Below are 21,487 nucleotides of genomic sequence, written 5' to 3' on the forward strand. Positions count from 1 at the left end.
AACACCCCCCCCCCCCCACTCTGCTTGTACATAAATGGTTGAAGCCAAGCCACTGCCCAAGACGTGGTTTTCAGATTAAATAATCCAAGCAGATATCACCAGTGACATGTTACTGAAGAAATGTGTAATTCCACTTTAAAATGGTTTATTTGTAATAAAAAACAAATACTGTCCGAGAACTTCTATATTTCATCTTACAAAAGCTAATTTAAGATTTATGCAGCAATACATCCTTACAAATCCATTATTACAGTACATGTATTACCTTTAATTTGAATTAGCGTCACCGTAAAATCGAATATAGAGAATACGATATTCAAAATGTTTGAAGGGTATAAACAACCAGACAACGTGACCAGAAAAAGAAAAAAAAATCATCAGTATTCTTAAGATTTTATTTTGTAATGTATAAACACTTTACATAAATTACTTCCTCTGAGACTAATATTTGATGAACAGTTAATTTGGAATTCATAGAAAAAACCCATAAAGAACCAGTCTCACATAAATTTACAAAAGTTTTGAGTTTTCCTTTGCTTGGTAGATTTTTATTGTTTTTTTTTTTACTTTGTGTACCGTGTTCATTCTCTCCAACCGAAGGAAAACCAAGATAAGTTTGTAAAATGAAGAATACATTGGATACTCACTGGTGGCAATGTCCTTATAGAAAGCAGCACAGGAGAAGCAGTTGAATTTATGCACAGCAGAATTTCCCAGTTGTGGCTGGTTACTGAGACATGAATTTTTTTTTTAATCAATAAGAGCAAAACTACTTTTTATAAGCAAAGGTCAACCATTCGTAAAGGTAAAACAAACATGATAATCGACATTGCCTAGTAAGAAAACTGATAGGCTTTATACATATTAGTCCAGCTGAGTGCAGTGATATGCATATGTAAACACATTTCTTTTTTTTTTTTTTTTTTGAAGCAGATACCCTTTTTAAGGTCAATTGTAAAAACGTTTTGCCTTTAGAAACAACAACTTCTTCCCTTAGTTCCTTTCCTCCGAAGAAGGGTCCAAAGTCCAAATCAAGGTTGTGCTACAGACAGACATCTGCTTCACGGCCTTGTCAAGGCCCAAAGTAGTTCTCTTCGTTCTACATTTATGCTGTAGAAGCTATGTACCACAACACACAGCGTTGCTTCCAAATACCACACCACCCCCGCCACCCACCTCCTCGACCCCCCCCCCCCACCCCAACTCCTCCGAAGGGATTGGCCAAGGGCAAGTCTCTTTGGCAGCCAATGGGAAAGCAGTCTGTTACCTCTTCCCTATTTCGCTCTGCCTCAGGAACTGTATGTTGTTAGCGCTGTCGGCTAGCTCCGGGTACTGCTCCACGGAGAGTACGTAGTACCCGTCGTACCCCTGCACCTTCCCGCCGCTCAGCAGCTGCCTCTTCTCCCCCTCGGTCCACAGCCGCGCCCCCTCCTCCCCGTCCCGCACGCGCTGCTGCTCGCGGGCCCAGGCGCTCGACAGCGCCCTCTGGCGGGCCTGCTCCAGCACGCGGGCCTTCTCCTCGTCCAGCGTGGTGCCGTAGCGCACGTGCAGCGCCAGCGGGCCGTGCTGCAGCTCCACGTCCGCGAACCTGCGCGTCCGCCCGTTGACCGCCGCGGTCGACTGCGACACGGTCACGTTGACGCCGTTCTCCAGCGCCTTGCGGCCGCTGGTCAGCCTCAGCGCGCTCAGGTCGCTCTCCGGCAGGCTGGTCTTGATGAAGTAGTGCGTGTCCCGCCCCTCCACCGTGAAGTGCAGGTTCTCCAGGTAGAAGGCGTTGTTGAGGACCGCCGCCACCTTGATGCAGTCCTCGTTGGCGATGTTGAGCGCGTTGGTGACCACGCGGCCCTGACTGACGGCCAGCATGACGCCCTTCCCGATGAGGGACTTGACCGCGGCGAACCAGAGCCACGACTTCTCTCTGCCGGCGCGTCGCCTGTTCAGCTGCATCTCCGGCAGCCTCTCAAAGGACAGGAAGGCCTTCGCTTGTCTTATTACTTCCTGCTGGACCCCAGAGATGGACTGCAAAGAGAGAGAGAGAGAGAGAGAGAAGAAATGCATTATTAATGTCTAAACACTGCAGAACTTGACAGGCCAGACCATCTGACAACTGGCTGCACTCCTTCAGTGCTTGTCTCCTCTCTAATGCCAGAAGCTTTGCTTCACTAATGTAAAATTGGGAAGAAATATGGATAAACAAAACACAGTAATATTTCCATTTTTCTTGTCATTTGTGATGGCTAACACAAATAATAAGTAATACTACTTGGTAAAGGATAAAAAATAGCACTTTTATCAGGAACGCTGTTTTGAGAATTACATGGACTGCATGAAAAGCAGCTTTAAATCAGTTTTTAAAATGTGAGAATATGGAGCTTTCAGATTGACACCACCTTTCAACAGCATTTGTATAGCAAAGAACATGCATGAAGCCATTAGTACAAATATTCAGCAAGCAACGCTTTTTTTAAAGGGATCTTTTGGAGGTAGATCCTAAAAGGCTCACAATTTTTTCTCACAATTTATCTAATCTAAAATCCAACTAAACTTCAAAAGACAGGTGAAAGGAAATAAAAAAAACAGCGCAAAATAAGACATTACCGGCAGATCATCCCAAAGCTGGCTCTTCTTCAGTTCAAACGACGGCTCAGTCAGATCAAATTTGGGGATGGGGAAACCAGGAATAGCATTGTGAAGATGGAATCCAAATGTCACCAGCCAGCTGTTGACATCTGCCACGAAGAGAGAGAGAGAGGAGAAAAACGTTCGCTCTGTCTCACCATGACGTCAAATGACAACCTCTCATATTCGCACGTTCCCACAGAAATTATTCCAGGAGATAACACCAGCTGGAATTTCGTAAAAAAGGCAGAACTGGAAAAAGGTATACCTCTATGAGCCATACGGATGACATATATACACTCGAGTGATGTCGCCCCCTTCACATCTTACCTGTGACGTAGTCTTTAATTTCGTGTATCTTGCTGACAGGGTTGTTGTTCCGGAAAATGTACAGATTGAAGGGGGCGGGGTCCTTGCCCACTCGTTTCCACACGGTGATGTCAGGGATGGTCCACCGGGCGGACAGGATGTCGTAGTCCCGCTCCCCGAAGTGCAGCAGCTTGGTCAGCGGCTCGTAGAGACCACCGTGGAAACCGATCACCAGCTGGAAGTCCGGGTTCGAGTCGAAGTAGATCTCCCCGTAGGCCGTGTACTGGACCTGCTTGATCATGAGGCCGTTGCTGCTGAAGACGGCCAGTGGGGTGCCCGTGTTGTCGCAGGCGATGTAGAACTCCTCCCCGCTGCTGATCTCCATGGCGAAGAGGTGGCCCTGCAGGTCATAGTAGAGGGAGGTGATCTCGGAGCTGGAGTGGTTGTATACGTGGGTGATCCGAGTGGGGTAGTTCAGGTCCGCGTAGAAGTACTGGAGGTGCTGGCCCAGACTGGTTCTGCTCGAAACCCTCCTCCCCAGGCCGTCGTAGCGGTACTGGATGGTCCAGCCGTTGCCTTTGCTGTAGACCCGCACCAGGAGGCCCTTGGAGTTGTAGTCGAATATCTCGGCCCCCCTTTGCCGCAAGAAACCGTCCTCGTCCAGCTTGTACTGGACGTCCCCCAGCCGGGTGATCCGGTCCCGCAGGTCGTATCGGAGCGGGGTGAGGCGGGTGCTGGTGCCGGGGTTCAGGAGGTGGATGTTCCCGTTCAGGTCGTAGCTGAAGCGCCACATCACCTTCTCGTTCAGGTAGACCGACTGCAGCTGGCCGTCCACGTCGTACTCGTAGCCGTACTTGGTGGTGTTGGCGAAGGGCCCGATCTTGATCTCCCTCTTGGTGACCCGGCCCATGCTGTCGTACTGCACGGTTATCCAGTACATCAGCGAGCGGAAGATCTCGTACTGGATCTCCTTGATCCGGCCGTGCGCGTCGAAGTGCTTGGTGTAGGTCATGACGGCGGTGGAGATGATCTGGTTGATGTCGTAGTAGATGACGCCGAACTTGCCGAACTGCTCCACCTTGCCGGAGATGTCGTCGAACTGGTAGAGGTCGATGGGCAGCGGGGTCTCGTTGATGACGCCCTGCATGCTGGTCACGCGGAAGCTGTTGTCGTAGGTGTAGTCGAAGCGGGCGTTCACCATGCCGTCCTCGCTGAAGCGGAAGATCTGCCGGTCCACCAGGGGCCCGATCTGCCGGTACCGGATGGTGCAGATGAAGCCCTCGCTCTGCAGGTTGACCGTTTTGAGGACCCCCGCGGTCTCGTCGTGGGTGAAGCTCACCCGGGTGCTGTCGTACAGGATCTCCGACAGCTTGGTCTGCCGCCGGTACTTGTACAGCACCCGCCGGCCCGTCCCGAGGTGGGCGACCTTCAGCAGCTGCCCGTCCTCGCTGTAGTCCACGATGACGGACGCGTTGCTCTCCGGGGGGGTGTAGATGTTGCGGTAGTAGCCGACGGAGCGGATCGTCTGCATGGTGTGGCGGGCCACGCTCGGCATGGTCACGGCCGACAGGTGATCCAATAAATCATAGTCGAAGATGTACTGGCGCTGGCTGTGCAACAGCAGCACCATGGACTGGAAAGAAAAAAGAAAACAAAAAAGAAAAAAACAAAATGGATGTGAACAGAATAATTGTACTCATTAGTTTTCAAATGCAAATGGCACAAAAACAGTTATTAACATTTCATTTTAAGCCGTGACTCATTTTTAATTGAGATGCATCTTGACCCGAGTGTCTCTAATGCCGCTCCTGTTAAATGCATTCGAATGAGTTACTCTAAAAGCTTTTGTTATTATTAGCTGTGGCGTCATAGAGCGCCGGGTACTTATGTCACAAGGTGGGCTGCATTTAAAGTCACAATTACTTAAGAAAACATCACATAATTAAGTGTTTCCCACTCTGTCAAGAGGCTGATGATTTAATGCTAAAGGGAGAAGAAAAAAAAACTGCCTTAATTCTACTAAAAGACTGACTAAAGACTGACTTTCCAGTCTAACTGCATAAAGTTTCAGAGGAAAATATTCCAGCGCTGTCAGGTTTTTTTTTGTTTTTATATACTTTTATAATTCTCGCCGGAATGTCTCATGTTTATATGCAGGGGGGGGCTTTTGGAGTGGCGATGCAAAAAGCCGGTGGCATGCCAAGCAGACCGCGAAAACGCTGCGTACCGCACTCAGGACTACAGAGCGACGGCTCAGCCGGGCTCGGAGCTGCCCGCGAGAGAGACGCGACGTTCTTTCCTCGCTGGCAGTAGTCAACCCGGGCGCCGAATTTTTTGGGAGTTTGTTAAAAATACTAATTCTGATAACCCTCCCGGGAGGCGAAGTGCCGTGGCGGGGCCACTTGGTATGCGCCCCTGATTGTGCGCTGGGGGGGGCGAAGCTGGTGGCTTATGGGGCGGGGGGGGGGCGCCATCCCTGGGAGAATCGTTCATCTTGTCAGCCGTACTGGGAGGAACATTACTCCAGATCCCAGGGCTCCTCGCGTGGCATATGTTTCCACGGCGATATCCTTCTTTCTGGTCACAGTACCTGCACTTGTGGCAGGTGCCATGAAAAAAAAAAAATAGAGGAAAGGAGGAAATTCATGCATATATAATGCGCGCGCCTCTACACGGTTTGTGTTGCGTCGGGCGAATTCCTCCAGGGCGTCGATGAGGAGGTTTCCGCTCGCACACTGAGGGGAAAAGTTGCCGGTAAGAAATAAAGTCCAATTTAATGAAAAAAAGTTGGGCTGGAATTGGAAAACCGCAGCAGCAACAACAACAACAACAACAACAACAACACACAGCCAACGATTTGATCTTTGTGCCGCATGGGGGATTGTCAGAAAGCCTTGACGCAGCATCCCTGGGTGTTGATATTCCCAGCGCCAGGGATGAGCAATCGATTCCTCTCTTTTGGGGCAGATAACAACACAGTTGATGAATCAGCTGCAGACTCGACCCCTGTTGCTCGCCAGGGTTGTGTCTGAATTTCTGCTCGGGCCACCCTCTTCCTCTTCCTCGTCCCCCTCTCCTTGCAGACACCATCAGGATTTCACACATTTAAAACCTTCTCCCTCCCTCCATTTCTTGGCTTGTAAACACAAATGAACATAAACCTTTTATTCACCCTTTCTTTTTCAACCATTCCGACTGACAGGTGGGAATAAAATTATCTACTTTGTACAGAACAAGGGAACTTTGGCCATTTACAGTGGGAGACTGTATTCAATTCCCAGAAGCTGAAGAAGCTTTTTCAAGGCCTCTACCTGTGTGATTTTCCAGGGTATTTTTCAAAACAAGCCTTTTCTTTTCATGTGTGAAAGCACTGCTAGTCTTTTCGCCTTTTTAAACACAATTTATTTCACAAGGAGTTGAAAACATCATACGCCAGGCATGCGCTTTTTATTGACCGGCATTTCTCATGTTTATGTTGCTGAAAGATGACCTTTTGTTAACCCCCACTGAAACAAGCTGTGTCTAAGCAGAAGGCCAGCTGTCCAATTAAAAACACGATTTTCCTTGTGTCACTCGAGTAACAAAAATGATATTAGATCACACACTGAAAAATTATGTTGATGTTTACAAATGTCTTTTCAACAAAATTAGATATAAATATCTCAAATAAGTTGCGGGTACACAAAGTGTCAGAGGTCAGAGTGGGTCCAGGAACGGAAGATACATGGAGCAGATGTGCTTACCAATAATGTGCACTGTTCAGTATGACTACGATACCTAGTACGTATTTTCTCACGGAGTGGACGGGGTTATCTACCTTCTCCAGGTAGGTGTAGCTCCAGGTCTTGCCGTCTGCGAAGACTCGAGAGATGAGCCGGCCTTGGCCGTCGTACTCCACCCGGTCCGTGGTGGGCCCCCTCTGGATGCTGGTGATCTGGCCGGTGCTGGAGTACGTCAGGTTCACCGACATCAGCTTGCTGCTGGGCACCCACAGCGTGGGGTGACCCGAGGCATCGTAGATGATCTTCAGGAGGAATTTGCGGTGGTCGTCGTAGATCTTCTCCGTCCGCAACGTCCGGTCGTAGTCGACAGACAGAAGGTTCCTTCCGTTTACCTTTTTTTTTGTTTAGTTTTTTTTTTTACCCCCACACCGAAAGTGCCGGAGGGTATTAGAAGAAGAAGAAGAAGAAAAAAAAGCATCAACAATGTCACAGTCACAGTCAATGATCACGGCCCCAAAACGCCTGCATGCCGTTTCTCAGCGACCCGCTATTGTTTAAACGCCATTAACCGTGATTGATTCCCTTTGACAGTAAATTAATTTCCAGAGTTCTCAATGTAAGTGGACTAAGCGTTGGATTAGTGGCCGTTTTAAAGGCTTTCATTAGACTGAGAGAAACTCTGGCATCCGTTCAAACTCTTTTAAATGAAGCCCCTCTGTATCCAGCGAACCGGCAGAAAGATATATTAGGTCGTATCCGTGCAGTTTCCCCTAAGTGAAAGCCATTCATTTAAAGATGACAAGCTTTTATAATGGAAGCAAAGGCAATCATATCTTGACCCTCGTTCAGTTTACTTCCTGAAACAATGTCACTTCATAATAGTTTTTGAGTGCCTGGTTCTCATAAGTTTAGGACATCTGGGGAAAGAAAAACTCACATTGCACGCATATCAGGCTAACATGTTTTAAAGGAATGTACAGTATATCCTTGTAGAAATGCCAATAAACCGGAGCTTATCGTTAAAAATGCCAATATATTGTTTCATTAAATGTTTACTGCATTAATAAATTACAAGAATATAGAAAAGAGAGTAATTGGCACTTTCTCCCCCAAATCATAAATCTAATTATAGTCAATGGCCTGGATGTAATAAATATTTGTCTTTAATTTAAATGTAAGTTTTATGTACAGTTGGTGAGCTCAGTAATCCCAAATTAAATCGCCAAATTGTGTTTGTGAAGAAAAAGTCAGGTAATCTATTTGCAAGTCAAAGATGAGGACAAATATTGATTAAATTCCAGGCCAGCGCGTTTCCATGAGCCAAAAATTGGGTTTCTGTGGCTTCCTCTTCAAACCAAACTAAAGTTCAGTTAAATCATATAATTTACATTACAGGCATTTAGCTGACTTTCTTAGCGATTTACACAACTTATTTTCATAGCATTCACATTTATACAGCAGGATATATACTGAAGCAATGCAGGTCAAGGACCTTGCTCAATGGTGCAACGGCAGTGTCTGTACCCAGGAACTGAACTTGTGACCTTTAAGCTACAAGACCCATTCCTTACCCACTATACCACACTGCCGCCCCTACAGTACCCTTATGACCTTATTATCCATCCATCCATCCATCCATTATCTATACCTTTATACCTTTATTGCGTTAATGCCTGGGCAGGGTCAGGTCGGGGGGTGCTGGAGCCTATCCCAGCATGCACTGGGCGACCCGCTTATTAATGCGCACTAATTACTAACTGGGCGCAGTGAGGGCTGCGAACAGGGGCTCCTTTCCTCACCCGCAGCTTCCTGCCGAACACGATGACCTTTCCCCGGGTCTGCTCCTTGCGGAAGCGCCACTCCACCAGGTTCAGCCCGTTCTCCCCGGGCAGCGTCATGTTCCGGCGCGCCACGGTGGGGTTGGCGGCGCCCGCCAGGATGTGCGGCTCCGTCTGGTAGTGCGTGTCCATCCCGTTGGCATAGACGACCCGCAGGGAGTTGTCGTAGCTCACCTGGTAGCTGTTCCTCAGCTGGTCTGAGGGACGAGGGGCAGAAAAATTCAGCAGGAGGGAAAGGGTTAATCGAGGACGCGTGGGGCACGGCGGACATTCCAAAGCGACAAAAAAAAAGGTCAAAATGCGTTCGGTTCAGTGACAGGTGTGGCGGAATGTATGAAGGTGACAAAACCTACGAGATACTTTCATTTCACCTGCTTTTGACGGATGACTCCTATGGCAGAACCCCACCCATACAGGCCATGCCATTGCTTAGAGCAACATTCCTCCGTCAGCCAGTCTGCATAGACGCAGATATTCTGCATAAAGCTGGTGTCCTTAGTTTCCCCACGCTGAGGACCGTTAACTTACCAGACGAGTTATGTTTGTTTTTCCACATTTTTAATTGGCTGGATTGCTGTCAATTCTCCATCCTCTTTGGCTAATTTCAAATTAAAATTCAGGAGTATGGGGTGTTATCGATATGTTAAAATGTGGTAACACGACGACGTTCCCTTGTAATTACCAGAACTCACCCCAGAGGGTCTACTTTGAATTACAAAATAACAATTACGTTGAAATGAAATGGTATTGGTACAACTGTATATTGCTAACCAGAATGTCTTTCCTAATTTCTGTACCAAGGTGAGTGCATGTGAAAATCTGCTCAGTTTATGATCTACTCTAATTAAGTAAAAATGGAAATCAGTAAATTATAATTAGCTCTGTATTACCCACCATTTTAAGTTTGATTTAAAAAATGCTCTAACTATACAGCTGTTGGTTCTAGGCATGTCTTGTAATTCACATACCCTGGAAAAAAGGTCACAGGGGTGCTACTTGCTGCTAGATTTTCATGGAAAGCCATACTGGGCAGTTTTCAATAGTGCTGTTCAGCCAAAATTGTTGGTTCTCAGGATGATGAACAGCTAGAGGTTAGTCTATATCGCCCTGGTGGTCTCAACAAAAAAAAGAAGAGGGAAAAAAAGAAAAATGGCCGCTTCTCTTCTCAGCACCTGTCCTGCTGAGCTGAGGGCCTACCTTGAACCAGCGTGTAGAAGGAATCGATGGATGAGAGGTTAGTGGTGATGCTGATGTCCTCCTCCCTCCCGGAGGTCTCGATGTCCACCGTGATGGCCCCCTCCATCTCTCCGTGCAGATTGGTCACCACCCCGGTCGGGAAGGTAACGTTCGTCAGACGACCCTCGCTGTCATAGCTGCGAGAAGAAAAAAAATAAAAAATAAAAAAGCGGCAGTTGGGTCAGGGCGGAGAGAGACCCGGGAAATCGCGGCGGGCCGGGTCGGTCCGGAGCGGAGCCATCTCGAGGAGGAATGGCGAGCGCTTTGCGGACGTGCCGCTCTAAGCATCTGCTTGAACCGCTGCTGCCGTCCTAAATATAGAGCCCCCGGGATCGGGCACGGGGTGCAGTCCGCGCGCCGGTAACGTGTGGATATACCTGTGCTCTCATTACTTTCCTTTTAAAAAAGGGCACATTTGTCACATCGCCGGTTTTGCTGATGGGGATAAAACTTCTGGTGGATTTCTCTCTGGGTTGCCTTTCTGCACATATCTCGGAAATTCCCCGTTATAACGGCTTTCCAGAAGACTGTGGTAGAAGCGCTTTCCTGTTTGCTTTTGGTCGACGGTTACTTTTTCTTTTCTAAAGACATATTAATATTTAATTCAATTGACATAAGAAATAAAATAAAATAAAACAAAATAAAATGCCCTAAAATAGAAGAACTGTGTATAAAAGGGATATAATTCCTACAGGGAATCACCCAATATGGATGTTAATACCCTCAAATTAAAGTTGACAGTCTGCACATTAACGTCCTGTTGTTTAATCTCAAGTCCAATATGCTGAAGTGTAGAGCCAAAACAACAAAAATGATGTCGCTGTCGAAAACACTTATGGACTGCACTATATATTAGGCTTGACTTTTTGTAAGACCCCCCCAGCTGAATAGAGGCTGAATTGAGCCCACAGTTGTTTAAAAATTTTAATTAGCCATTTAATTTTCATAATATTTTAGTTCTAGGCAGGTCGCTGGTGTCGCACAGAGTCAGCTGAGCCACCTTAATGAGTGTAGTGCGGTGTACTTTGTGTCACTATTCAAGTTGCTTATCAGTATTTATTTATTTATTTGTTAACTTTTTTTAAATCAATGACAAACTAATTTAGGTTTTAGCCGAAGGAACTAAATGTGAAAAAAGCATTGGCCTTTTTCCTCATCAAAATTAAGTTCAAACGTTACGGGGTGGGGGTGGGGGAGGGGGTGCTCAGTGAATTGCTTCAAGCTGGAAATTCACTAATAAACAGCTTGCTAATTGGAACCACATTGTCAGAGCGCAGAAAGTCACATACGGTGTGGTGCATGTGCATGCGTGTGTATGTGCGTGTGTGCGTGTATGCGTGCCCATGTGTATGCACGTGTGTGTGTGTGTGTGTGCATGTGCGTGTGTGAGTATGTGCATTTGTGTGTGTGTGTGTGTGCGTGCGAGCGTGTGTTCGTGCCCATGCATGTGTGCATGTGTGTGCATGCGTACGCATACGTGTGGGAGCATGAGAAACAGTGCAGGACTGGCGAGTGTCACTGCACACTTCCTGTTCTCTAACGATGACAGTATTCGGTGTCAGCTGTGCGGCTGAGAAGCCCTGGGCGAGTGGCGCGCTCATCCAGAGCCGCGCCCCCCTCCCCTGTCCCCCCGCCCCCCCTGCCCCCCTGCCCCCCCCCAGTTTGAGTGACTGCTGATAGCGCTGCTGTCCGCTGCTTCTGGAAGGGCTGCCGGAGGGACTCACACCCCCGCTCGATCTGCCCTTTCCACCGTCTCCTTTCAGCAAGAGCAGTGACAGCGCGCGGGTCACAGAGACAGCGCACATCACAGCCCAGCGAGCGCGCTGCAGGCAAACCTTTGCCAAACAACTGCCAAACCTGCGCCAAACCTGTGCCAAACCTGCCCCAAACCTGCGCCAAACCTCAACTAAACCTCCGCCTCAAAGGAGAGACGCATATAAATCACAGCCCTAATGGAAGAACTTAGACTTTCGCAAGCATGCTTTAAAAACACGACTCACCCCCATTAATTCCATATGCGGCCAAAACTATTTCAATTAGAGGTTATGATTCATTTGGTGGGTTTTTAATACCAGGTTGCAACCGGGGCATATGAAGGATATGTATAATTTATTACCTATTTTTTTTTACAGCAAATATGCAATTATGTCAACCACAGAAACTGAATGAGTATTTATGGCGAGGGGAATACAGTGCAGTCGGCAGTTTTTCGCTATTCCGCGATCGTATTTTCCACCGACAGGAAACAGACGACACTCACTCAAAGAACGTGGTCCAGCCGATCACGGTGCTCTTGGTAGCCAGGAGGCCGCTGTTGCCGTGGTAGGTGAGGAGGACCAGCTCCTGGCCCTGGGCGGTGAGGCTCTTCAGCCCGCCGTTGGTGCCGATGGTCAGCCAGATGACCTGGTTGTCGGGGGCGACGATGCGGACGGGCATGCGGTTGGGGTCGCGGCGCACGCGCAGCGTGTTGCCGCTGCTGTCCGTCACGGCGGTGACGTCGTTGTCGTTGCTGTAGCTGAAGTTGTACTTGTAGTCGCCGGTGACCAGGCTCATGGTGTACTGGTGCGTGCCGTTGGCGTCGAAGACGTACAGCTCCTGGTCGGCGGCCGACGCCACCTCGCGGAACCCGGCGGAGCTGAGCGCCGGCCTGTTGCCGTGGACGGCCCGGATGCGGATGTTGCCGAGGTCGGCCACGTACAGCGTGCCGTCGGGCGCCGCCACCAGCGAGGACGGCGAGTTGAGCTTGGCGTCCTTGGCGTAGCCGTCGCCCGTCTGGTAGCAGTCGCAGTTGGCGTCGTTCTTGCAGTCGCACTCGGAGAGCGCGCCCGCCAGGTGCGTGATCTCGCCGTCCGTCGACACCTGCCGCACGCGGTTGATCTTCTTCTCGTCCGTCTCGGCGATGTAGAGCACGCCGCTGTAGGACACGGCGATGGCGCTGGCCGACTCCAGCGCCGTCTGCACCGCCCGCTTGCCCGTGGCGTACTCCACGCCCGGCACCTGGCAGTGCATGGGCCGCCCGGCCACGATGCGCACCTGCCGGTTCTCCGTGATCTGCAGCACCACGTTGTTGTCCAGCACGTACATGGAGTTATCCATGGGGTTGATGGCCAGGTCGGTGGGCCACTCCAGACGGACCTGGAGACACAGATAACCCCAAAGTGTTAAGACTGACAAGTTCTGACAAGTGTCGTGCGACAAAAATGAAAGAGTCGTACAATGTTTTGCATTTACGCTTCAGAAATGGGGCTGTGGAGAAGGTTCTGTTGGTGGAGGAGGATACTTTATGGGGCTCAGTATGTTTTACACAAGCGATTCCATGATTTCATCTGCCTGCTTGGGTGCTTTTTCTGCAGCCTGATGTTCTCCTTAAACCACGTCTTTGCCTGAGGATAGAGGAATCTGGCCAACAAAAAAATAAATAAAAATTGCACTAGGTAATAGCATTCAATTATTTTTAATTAGGAAACCCTGGATTCTTAATCTGAGCCCCCGATGACCGTCTTATAATTCAGCGCCCGTGCAGCCGCACCGATAACGCTGACACGTCCCTTCGGCCCGATTTCTCATTGTAAGCAAGGGACAACGGTGTGGAGTTCGGGTGGCTCAGGTCCAAACCTGACATAAACTACAACTCCCATCAGCCCAACAGTCACCTCGAGGGTCAAGTGTGTTCAAGGACTACAAATTAAGACGTAACACCGGCTCGGCTCCCCTTCCCCGGCAGGACAAAAAAGCCTCAGCCCGTTTAGCCGCGAGGCTGTAATTTCGGCCGTTAAATAACGGTTAAACCAGAAACCCTTTCGCCGGCAGTATCCCATCATCCTCGCCTACGGGTCATAGCCTGGGGGGGAAGGGGGGGGGGGTCATGAGACGACGCAGCCGTTTGACTTCCCCTTCAGCCTATTTAACGCGTTGCCGAAAAGTGGAGGACGCTCATTAGGCGCTTGCTTCCCTTCGAAGCGCTTGTTGAGTGCAGCAGGCAGCTCTGCCACGGCGGCAGAGCGTTTAATTCGGGAGACTGGAGGCCACGTCGCTAATCCCCCCGGGTGCACGCTAACACGCACGCATCTCCTTCCTGTTTTTTATTTATTTATTTATTTATTTATTTATTTACTTTAACGCGGTTGACAGCGGCTACGGAGTGCTCAGGCAGATGTCCCAGGGGCCCCGGAGTGAGGGGGGGCCTCGCGCCCGGCCGTAATTAAACCAGTGACAAGGGCTGTCTTTGTTTGTTTGTGCTCCGCTGGATCACGGCATGGCCTGCCACATCGCCCCGAGAAATGCCTTATGGGTAAAACTCCTCTCTCTCTCTCTCTGTGACGCTGACGCCGAGGGGGAGGGGGCGGTAACCGAGGGGTACGGGCCCGGGGAAAATCGCAGATGGAACCGGGCCGGGCTGGGATTTCGAGGTTCTGATTGTGATGTGCTTGTGAGGGGAGCCGGATTGGAGCGAAGATCACGTTGCGGTCCACTGAACAGAGAGCTCCAGCAGAACCAAGATGGAGGAAGCAGCTCTCTCGGCACGCAGCGCTTGCTCGTGACTGGATGCGTTTTATTCTGCGCTCCCCGAGTGTTTGGTCTCCCGCCGCACCCCCCAAAGTGAGTTTCACTCCCAGACGCACTGGGGTCTTAAGGGAAACATTAATAAAAATGTTGGAGGAGAGCCATAAGGGTCAAGGCGGAATCTAACTGAACAAGCATTTTCACTCAAGGCGCCAAGACAACTGCTTACAGTGCAATCTGGCACAGTGCACATTAAGCGCTTTGTCTTCTCATCAGTGATGTGCCATAAAGTGTCTTTCTGGGGGAATTTTTCCTCAGAGGTGTGGTATCCAGGGGAAACGCATGTATAGCCCAACATGGACAATATTACTGTGCGTCCACGTTAAATTGTGGATGTCTTTAGAGCTCAACCATTAAGTATAGACCATGGAGGAATACCCTGATATGGATATGGTACCACAAGGTGGTGCTGCAACCTTTCAGGTACATCTTCTTTTGGCTGGCCTCTTGGCGACTCAACCGAGATGGGTGGGCGTTGAGATAAACAATCACCTGGCGGATGTGCATGCTGGTGTCACAGGTCAAAGGTCGGGCTGAGGTGAGGTCGTTCGACCCCAGGAGGGTTGAGATGATTCCGTTCTGATCCACTTTACGAATCATCGTTCCGTCGACGAAGTATATGAATCCGTTCTTATCAACCGCAATACCTGAAGGTAAGAAAGGATTAAACAACACAAACAACGACAAAAAAAGCAAAGACACAAACAAATAAACAACAGATGCGTTAGACAGGAGCTCTCTGGCTGCAAGACTCACTAGGCAGAACAAGATGGGTACATGTGTCAGGTTTGGCTTCACATTATTCAGGTCACTGCGAAAGTGCACCGTTAATAATTCAAATTCTGCTTTCGAGTATTAAATAATTTCTCAGGCAGAGTGGGAAAGGATGTAGTCTTGTTTGTGACTCCTTTTGCAAAACCAAGGTCTAAAAACAGACGTCGGAGGGGCTGTAGTGTTGAACGGTCCATTAAAACGGAATTTAAAACGGAGAAGAAAGAAAGAAAAAAAAAACGATAAAAAAACAAAGAACTGCTCTTTACCTGTGGAAAGCGGGGAATTACAGCTTTGACCATTTCTAAATGAAATGGATGAAAGACAGAGTTGCCATGGTTACAACAGCCAGCTAAAATGTCAACCTGATAGAGTGGGGCTAAATGGCCTGAAACTAGAAAACCTGAAGAAATTCCCTTTGTTCCGCTAAATACACATTAATGCTCCTCCATATTCTGTTTCCTCACTTGCTAATCATAGCAAGAATATATATTTCACAATAAATTCCTGGATGAGCCAGTTCCTTCTGCAATTAAATTAAAACTTAAAGCCTGTCATGAAGGGCAAGACATTTCTTTAGAGCGGCTGCCAGTGGACAGAGCAGATTATGACAAATGCATTCTGCTGTAGCGCTACGGCTGTGTGTGTGTGTGTGTGTGTGTGTCTGCGTGTGTGTGTGTGTGTGTGCCTGCGTGTGTGTATGTGTGTGAGTGTGTGTGTTTGTGAGTGTGTGTAAGTGTGTGTGTGTGTGCCTGTGTGTGTGTGTGTGTAGTGTGTGATGGTGTGTCTGCGTGTGTGTGTGTGTGTGTGCCTGCGTGTGTGTATGTGTGTGAGTGTGTGTGTTTGTGAGTGTGTGTAAGTGTGTGTGTGTGTATATGTGTGCACGCGTGCCTGCATGCATGTGTGTGTGCATGTGTGTGTCCGCGCGCGCATGTGTGTGTGTGTGTGTGTGTGTGGGCTGAGGTAGAGGGAAGAGGGTAATAGGCGTGTGCAGTTCTCAGAGCAGAGAGTTTCTGGAAACAGCAGACAGATGAAAGGCATCATTCTTGTACAAAGTCCACAAACCATCTGGAGGAAAATAAATAAAAAAGCACTACACTGCAGCCATCTGGGGCTGACTTTTTCCTTTAGTCTCTTAAGGACACTCCAACTTTCTCTAACTGCCCTTAAAAAGAGACGCAAGACGGAGCTTTCAAATCCAGCTCTACTAGGACCAGAGACACTTCTCTCTTACACTTCATTACTGCGACTGCGATTTCCTCACAAACTTTCTCCCAAGAACTGAGCGATTTTACACTGTACAACAGAACACATCTGGAGGACAAAGCTCCAGAGTGTGTGAATTTTATTGCTCAATTGTACAGGGCTCGCTAACTGCTTTCATAAAATCTGATAGCTATGATAGCATTAACTGAGTTTAGGAAATGGTTTTAGCCTCCTTTTCCCCACCAATACAATGTATACATAAAATATATAATCTACACAGCACATTAAAAAATCGAAACACCGAATGTCAGGAAGGGTGTGGAACAATACTAAAAATACTGAAGCTATCAATCTGGGATTGTTCTGAAAGAGCAAAATTTGGTAAAGGACAATGAACCATTGTAAGTACATTGTGAGAAGTGCCGTAGAATAAGAAGTTATCCTCGACGGACAAAAAAAATTTGCTTTGGTTAAACAGACTTAAAAAAAAAAAAACGGCGAAGAGACAAAATATGTGCGAGCTTTTGCCCTGTGGGAGGTCGCTGCTCCCAGCCCAGTCAAACTGTCATCCTCTGAAGGCCATTCAGAAATGGAATAAAAACGAGGAATATGTATGAGGTGCGCAGCAAACAGTTTTGTAAAAAATTCGGCAGTAAGAGGAATGCAGATTAAAAACCAGAGCGTGGATGCCAAGTACTGCTGTCCAGCAAACAGCACCCTGGGCTACGCGCACCGTAGCAGTTGCTCCACTGAAATGTTACTAATGAAACTCATTGTACAGCAAGCATGAAAGGCAATGCTCTAATTAAGCATTATTATTATCTGGCACCCGTATGAATGCTATTACACAAATTAGAGTATACATATTTATGCACTCTGCATAGTTTTGTACGCATTTTATACATATTTATCAGCACAAATTACTACAGCACGATGCAGATACAGCCTGCTCCTATTAAAGGAGAAGTTATGAATTTATTTTTAGCACTGCATGGTGCGTGTGCACTGCTCTTAAGAATAACTGATCCAAGGACAACAGGAAGAGAGTTCCGTAGAACTACACAACTACAATTCCCAGCACTCTCTGTACTTTTTAAACGACTGCTGTCACATGGTTAGACGTCAGCGCTGTTAAGTACTTAGCCTGGTTAATTTCCTGTTGTTGTTGTTGAGGTTCTGTACCGGCCGTGTTATTGCCTGAGTGATATGTATCTAGCATGTCTGACCTTCGACGGCACCGGAAGTTTCCGCGGCTGAGAGTGATGCACACCAGAATGATAATAATAATAATACACGGGAACCATAATGCAGGGTCCTGTGTGTTTGGGGGGAAGACAGACTGCGTGACGCACCTTTGGGCCCCATGAGTAAGGCCTCCGTGGCCTTGCCTCCGTCCCCGCAGCGGGCCTCGTCGAAGGGCAGGCAGTGCTCGCCGGTCCCCGCCACCACCTCGGCGTTCTGGAGCAGGTCCTTGGTCCCCGTCAGGACGCGGGGCCGGTAAATCCGGCGCGAGTTCGTGTCCGAAACGTACAGCTGTCCCGTGGCGGGGTCTGTCGCCAGGTAGTACCTGTGGGCCGGGTTGTTGCTGCCGGTGGGTGAGGGAGGGGTGGGGGGTTGGTCAAGGGAGGAGGAAAGGAGGTGCGTTAGCGCCTTAGCAAGAATTAAGGAACAAACATTAGCCAATAATCTGATGGTCTTAGCAGCAACAGCACTCAAAATGACAACAACGTAAAAGAGATGATGGTGATAGCAGTCAAAATGCCAGTGTGGTTCTGTAATTCTGCTCTGGACACTGGGAGGTTTGTTTTGTCGGTCTGTGCACAAAAAAATGCCTTCGTCAGGCAGCAAAAAAAAAAAAAAAAAAGCAGTCAAAGTGAACTTAATAGGATATGACTGGCAGTCGCGGGCATTTGACATGGCATTAATGATGCCTGCGTAATTGTCAGATCACTTCTATAATCAGCACTCCCGAGAAATCAGCTCCAGAATAAAACACCGAAAATATGTCCACTGCAGGGAGAGTCAACAAACGATGATTTCATTAGGCCATGTTTATCAGTCTCTATTAAATTCGCCTTAAACACTGCTTTGGCATGTCACAAATAGTTAGCAGTTGTTTGATATGCCATTCCTAAATGAACCGAAGTTGGCCAAGGACAGGAGCACAGTACATTTTCACATCTTTCTGAAAAGCAACGGAACGACTAGAACTATTTTAACACAAATGTGCCAAGACACTGTCTTATCAATATGTGTTGCTTATTAAAGAGAAATGGACAACAGAATTATTACTGTTGTAATAAACTACACAATACTGTGGATAAATTTCATTTTTAAACTGCGAGCACATGTTTGAGCTCTGGACAAAGAGGTGGTGAGAAATCATGAGGACCAAAGACGAAACAGGATGGAAAGAAGAGACAACTAACAGGACAGCTGTAGCCCGTCGATAAAAAGAAGCCTTACTGTGACGCTATAGAGACAGAATCATTTGGATGCACAGGTTAAATGTTTTGAAAGCTCACTCAGCTCCACGCTTAGCATTAAACACACTTCGAATGAGAGTCTGCGGTAGAAATGATTCACTATATCGCACCAATAATCAGGTGGAAACACCACATGCAATAGCACCTTGACAGGTGCTACGTATACATTCATAAATGCTTCTGTCAAATAGGCATAATAATCTGTCTCACCTACTGTCTCGCTGCGTATGTCACAGTGATGTCACTTCCTGCACCGGTGCTGACATACAGTAGCACACCTTACGTATGAAGGTGCTATGTTCCTCTCGTGAAGGAGGAATATGAGTTATTAAGCCCCATTTGTACAGAGTGCGTTTCTTGAATAATACATCGAGTTCACAGATTCGACTCTACACTCTGCATCACGCACTTGTTCAGGAGCAGACAGACTTTCTAATCAGTATTTATAATGGGCTCAATGTGGAACAGGTCTGACCCCCATACTACCCCTCACCCTGCATGGCTTTTTCTTTGCCAAAAACGACAGCACTGTACCGCTCATGCACAGAGAGGTAAATAATTTGGATTCCAAATCGGAGAAGCGTTGTTGAAAGGAAAAAGGGAGCGGCGCAGGGCTGAAGGGCAGCGGTTCCCGGCCCCAGCGTGTGGCCCAAGCTTCTCAGCCACGGCCAAGACATTAAAGCCAGGCCCTTTCCGCGGTTTCCACGGCGATCCGCCCCGTCTCGCGGCAAAGTGACTCGCGCACAGGGGCATTCTGGGAACGTCCAGTCGGGAGACTGGCGCGGTTCACCATTTCGCCGAAATTGGCCCCTCTCTCTCTCTCTCTCTCTATCAGCAGTCCTCTCCAGCTCTTCCGCCTGTCAGACATCGGCGTTTATTCGCAGGAAACGACCCGCTGCAGAGTGGAGCTGTTACTCGAGGACAGCGACCGTTTTCCACCCCCATCTCGTCTGAAATGAACCGCGGCGGCGAAAATAAAACCACACCGAGGGCACTTTTCAGGCCGCCTGCAAAGCGCACACGGACCACGGCGGCTGTCGTGTGCCGCACACGGGATGCGCCACGCAAGCAACACAAGACCCGAGGCACTGACACAGAGCAGGTCTGAGGCTTACCTATGTCTGAAATCTTTATTCCTTGGAAGAGCAGAAAGAGAAGAAAAACAGTGAAGGAGCATGAATTATAGATTAAGAGGAAAACACATGTTAAGAAGATGAAAGATATCACAGGTTTGATGAAATAAAAAGCCAGGGCAACCAAAAAGATTACTTTTCTTTCACCCTGGCTCAGAGTAGCCAGGAGTTAGTTATTCCCACAATAATTCTTAAGAGAGGAAGGGACAAATTTTACACCTGGGAGTTGACTGCCACATTAGATCAGAGCTTATGCTTAAGTTAACAGGCTCATAATGGGATATTGATTGTGTCACCGGCAATAAAAATAGCCCTCTAAATTGTTTCTTTAACATAACGCATTGCATCATGGCTTTTGCATACCGGGACCATGCAAGGTTGAGAGTACATTTTCATAAATTTTAAATAACATTCTTAATGAGCTGTTCAGTTCGTAGAACGTAAATCCTCCACACCCCTCAACAAAGCAATAATAAAATCAAGCGGAACCAAGATACATTAGCGCAAGCTGGTGAGGCTGGGGCGTGTGTGTGTGTGTGTGTGTGTGTGTGTGGTCGGGGGGCAGGGGTGTGGGGGTGGCTGCGGAACATATTTCTGCTTAACAGCTAAATGAACTACCACAGCTCAGAGCACTAAGTCACCACGCTACTCTGGGTGTTGAAACGCAAAAGTGCAAATTTATGGTAATTTCGCCAAATGTCGATAGCGGCTTTGAACTGGATCTGATTTCACATGCGGCCCAGAGTACGTGAGGGCTCAGAATACATGATGGAGAGTGCACAGAAAATATCTGCTTTTCCAGAGAGTCTGTCCAGTCTGAATGAAATCCCAGAAGGGACTGAAGCAACTGAACTGAAACCGTAGTTAAAAGTTATTATCTCTGCTAACTAGCATATGTATTCTGCATCAGGACGTACTGCACAAAATACATGGATTTAGCTAAGGATGATAGAGCAAAACCGAAAGTGTCACATGTTCTCCTCAGCTTCAAAGAGCAGCGGCAGTATTTTTGACTCTCCCGAGACTCGCATTCAAAAAGGGGGTAATTCTGCTCGGTGGGGAAATCTTCCGCACTTGATTTGGGGCCGCAACTGCAGGGATGGGTGAGGGGGTGAGGTTGGGTCGGTGGGTGAGGGGGGGGTCAGTTGAAGTGTGAGTAAAAATCTTCACGCTGAAGGTCGTTTCTGGCATCAGTCACCGGCGGCGGCAGGAGCCCCCCCTACCTCAGCTCCATCACGCTGGTGACGTTCCCCGAAGGGAAGATGCGGCGGATGTAGTTGAAGTCGCCGACGAACAGGCTGCCGTCGATGCCGCAGGCCAGCGCCACGGGCGCCAGCAGCTTGTTGCCGTCCGCCTGCCCGTTGCAGCTGGGGCAGGAGATGCTGCGACGACGCCCGTTGCCCATGATGGTGCTGATCACTGGAGGCTGCTGGGAAATGAACTGGTTCTCCCCGTTCCCTTTGTACAGGATGCCTGTGGGGGTGGAAGAAAGAAGACAAAAAAACCCAAAAAAAAAAGGGTAAGTTCAAGGCGCCAGATGCACAGTGAAGGCTGTACCGTTTATTTTTATCTTGGCTTGCTGAAAAGTGCACAACGCTGACCGT

The 21,487-nt window shown here is 48.3% G+C and overlaps 1 protein-coding gene across 13 annotated transcripts in view; it reads right to left on the reverse strand.

Moving 5' to 3' along the window:
- Nucleotides 1–381: 381 nt before the first annotated feature.
- The window catches only part of si:dkey-237h12.3 (teneurin-3), a 335,946-nt gene continuing 314,840 nt past the window's right edge, over nucleotides 382–21,487 (reverse strand). For 10 of the 13 annotated variants that reach the window (XM_064345147.1, XM_064345148.1, XM_064345156.1 and 7 more), the window contains 11 exons: nucleotides 21,107–21,356; nucleotides 19,866–19,886; nucleotides 17,617–17,849; nucleotides 14,780–14,934; nucleotides 11,985–12,859; nucleotides 9,686–9,861; nucleotides 8,450–8,685; nucleotides 6,746–7,042; nucleotides 2,950–4,561; nucleotides 2,599–2,729; nucleotides 382–2,019 (listed from right to left, as the gene is read on the reverse strand). In XM_064345147.1, coding sequence (XP_064201217.1) covers nucleotides 1,264–2,019; nucleotides 2,599–2,729; nucleotides 2,950–4,561; nucleotides 6,746–7,042; nucleotides 8,450–8,685; nucleotides 9,686–9,861; nucleotides 11,985–12,859; nucleotides 14,780–14,934; nucleotides 17,617–17,849; nucleotides 19,866–19,886; nucleotides 21,107–21,356 — 4,742 coding nt within the window. In that variant the 3' untranslated portion in view covers nucleotides 382–1,263. The remainder of the gene's footprint in view (nucleotides 2,020–2,598; nucleotides 2,730–2,949; nucleotides 4,562–6,745; nucleotides 7,043–8,449; nucleotides 8,686–9,685; nucleotides 9,862–11,984; nucleotides 12,860–14,779; nucleotides 14,935–17,616; nucleotides 17,850–19,865; nucleotides 19,887–21,106; nucleotides 21,357–21,487) is intronic. The other 3 variants (XM_064345153.1, XM_064345158.1, XM_064345155.1) reach the window with 1 other exon arrangement.

Source organism: Anguilla rostrata, chromosome 7, assembly GCF_018555375.3.
Source record: "Anguilla rostrata isolate EN2019 chromosome 7, ASM1855537v3, whole genome shotgun sequence".
NCBI lineage: Eukaryota > Metazoa > Chordata > Actinopteri > Anguilliformes > Anguillidae > Anguilla > Anguilla rostrata.